Here is a 2,500-nt window from a genome sequence, read left to right as displayed (position 1 = left end):
CGGTGTGTGTGTGTGTGTACCTCCCCAGACGGTGTGTGTGTGGACCTCCCCAGACGGTGTGTGTGTGTACCTCCCTAGACTGTGTGTGTGTGTGTACCTCCCCAGACGGTGTGTGTGTGTACCTCCCCAGACGGTGTGTGTGTGTGTACCTCCCCAGACGGTGTGTGTGTGTACCTCCCCAGACTGTGTGTGTGTGTGTGTGACTGTGTACCTCCCCAGACAGTGTGTGTGTGTACCTCCCCAGACTGTGTGTGTGTGTGTGTGTGTACCTCCCCAGACAGTGTGTGTGTGTACCTCCCCAGACGGTGTGTGTGTGTACCTCCCCAGACTGTGTGTGTGTGTGTACCTCCCCAGACGGTGTGTGTGTGTACCTCCCCAGACTGTGTGTGTGTGTGTGTGTACCTCCCCAGACAGTGTGTGTGTGTGTGTACCTCCCCAGACTGTGTGTGTGTGTGTGTGTACCTCCCCAGACAGTGTGTGTGTGTACCTCCCTAGACTGTGTGTGTGTGTGTGTGTGTGTACCTCCCCAGACGGTGTGTGTGTGTGTACCTCCCTAGACTGTGTGTGTGTGTACCTCCCCAGACGGTGTGTGTGTGTGTGTGTACCTCCCTAGACTGTGTGTGTGTGTGTACCTCCCCAGACGGTGTGTGTGTGTGTACCTCCCTAGACTGTGTGTGTGTGTACCTCCCCAGACTGTGTGTGTGTGTGTACCTCCCCAGACTGTGTGTGTGTGTACCTCCCCAGACGGTGTGTGTGTGTGTACCTCCCCAGACTGTGTGTGTGTGTACCTCCCCAGACTGTGTGTGTGTGTACCTCCCCAGACGGTGTGTGTGTGTGTACCTCCCCAGACTGTGTGTGTGTGTACCTCCCCAGACTGTGTGTGTGTGTACCTCCCCAGACGGTGTGTGTGTGTGTACCTCCCCAGACTGTGTGTGTGTGTACCTCCCCAGACTGTGTGTGTGTGTGTACCTCCCCAGACGGTGTGTGTGTGTGTACCTCCCCAGACTGTGTGTGTGTGTACCTCCCCAGACTGTGTGTGTGTGTGTACCTCCCCAGACTGTGTGTGTGTGTACCTCCCCAGACGGTGTCTACAGACCACCTCCAGCAGGTCGCAGGTCTTCGTTCTCACTGACGGATCTTCGTCCTTCAACAGAACCTGCAGCTGCTGCAGGAACCCTGCAGAGAGGAAGACCAGGACCCCTGAGACCAGGACCCCCTGAGACCAGGTCCAGACAGAAACCAGCATCAACTTAATAAAAATAAACTGGATTAAAAATAATTCAAAGATTTGAAGGTAAGGCAAGGTAAGGCAAGGTAAGGTAAAATAGCATTTCATTAACTAAAAAGGGTGTAAACAACCAGAACGGGACCAGGACCCGGTACCTCCGGTCACGGTCTGGTAGAGCCGCTGCGGGTCGTGGACCAGGTCCAGGAGTGACGTCACGACCCGCAGCCTGGAGCCGCCGTCCGGCCGCTGCAGCTCGGAGAACAGCAGCGGCACGGCGAGCCGCCCGTAGGCCACCGGGGCTCCGGTACCGGCCATCCGGGACGGAGGACTGGCAGGACCGGGTCTCGGCGCCGGGTTCCGACCCCCCTGTCGCTAAGCAACCAGACCGAAACGTTAACCGGCGCTGGTGACGCGTTCAAAACGTCGCAAAATCACGGTCTTCTTGCTTCAACTACTTTTTCCGTCAGCATTTAGTTTTTAAAAGATCCACCAGACTGTTTTGTCCCCAAAGAAAACTCAAATCAACTCAGATTTCACTTTGAAACACTTGAAGTCGACTCCTTCTGAGGACGCTCACTTTTCCGAGTGTTCTTGAACGCCGCTTCGCTGGTCCCCATGGTGACGACCTAACGCGGCCGACGGAGAAAGACGTTTGTTACCGCGTCGAGCTCCTCCTGCTCCTCCTGCTGCTCCTGCTCCTCCTGCTCCTCCTGCTCCTCCTGCTCCTCCTGCTCCTCCTGCTCCTCCTGCTCCTCCTGCTCCTCCTGCTCCTGGTAAGCGCCTCCTCCAATAAACACTTACCTGGTAAAATTGTCACAAACATAAAAAAGCTGGTCGAAAATGTGAAGCTGGTGTGGAGTTGAGGTGGAGTTAAGGTGGAGTTGAGGTGGAGTTGGTGTGAAGTTGAGGTGGAGTTAGGGTGGAGTTTAGGTGAAGTTAAGGTGGAGTTGGGTGGGGTTGAGGTGGAGTTAAGGTGGAGTTGGAGTGAAGTTTGGGTGGAGTTGGGATGGAGTTAAGGTGAAGTTGAGGTAGAGTTAGGGTGGAGTTGGAGTAAAGTTAGGGTGGAGTTGTGTTGGAGTTAAGGTGGAGTTGGAGTGAAGTTTGGGTGGAGTTGGGATGGAGTTAAGGTGAAGTTGAGGTAGAGCTAGGGTGGAGTTAGGGTGGAGTTGGAGTAAAGTTAGGGTGGAGTTGTGTTGGAGTTACGGTGGAGTTGGGGTGGAGTTGAGGTGGAGTTGAGATGGAGTTAGGGTGGAGTTCCAGTATATCTATTAT

General features: G+C 54.7%; 2 protein-coding genes across 2 annotated transcripts in view; one reads left to right on the top strand and one right to left on the bottom strand.

Moving 5' to 3' along the window:
- LOC308148388 (radial spoke head 14 homolog) overlaps positions 1-1,845 on the bottom strand; it is a gene marked incomplete at both ends in the record, with an annotated part of 5,363 nt that extends 3,518 nt beyond the window's left edge. Inside the window, 3 exons of the mRNA XM_080521851.1 lie at positions 1,074-1,176; positions 1,384-1,600; positions 1,774-1,845. Of these exons, the coding sequence (XP_080377977.1) occupies positions 1,074-1,176; positions 1,384-1,600; positions 1,774-1,845 (392 nt within the window). The remainder of the gene's footprint in view (positions 1-1,073; positions 1,177-1,383; positions 1,601-1,773) is intronic.
- ccdc180 (coiled-coil domain containing 180) overlaps positions 1,523-2,500 on the top strand; it is a gene marked incomplete at its 3' end in the record, with an annotated part of 10,509 nt that continues 9,531 nt past the window's right edge. The window contains exon 1 of the mRNA XM_080521852.1: positions 1,523-2,001. The remainder of the gene's footprint in view (positions 2,002-2,500) is intronic.

The sequence above is a fragment of the Blennius ocellaris genome (genome assembly GCF_963422515.1).
Source record: "Blennius ocellaris genome assembly, contig: SCAFFOLD_356, whole genome shotgun sequence".
Lineage (NCBI taxonomy): Eukaryota > Metazoa > Chordata > Actinopteri > Blenniiformes > Blenniidae > Blennius > Blennius ocellaris.
This window is presented reverse-complemented; position numbering and strand designations above follow the sequence as displayed.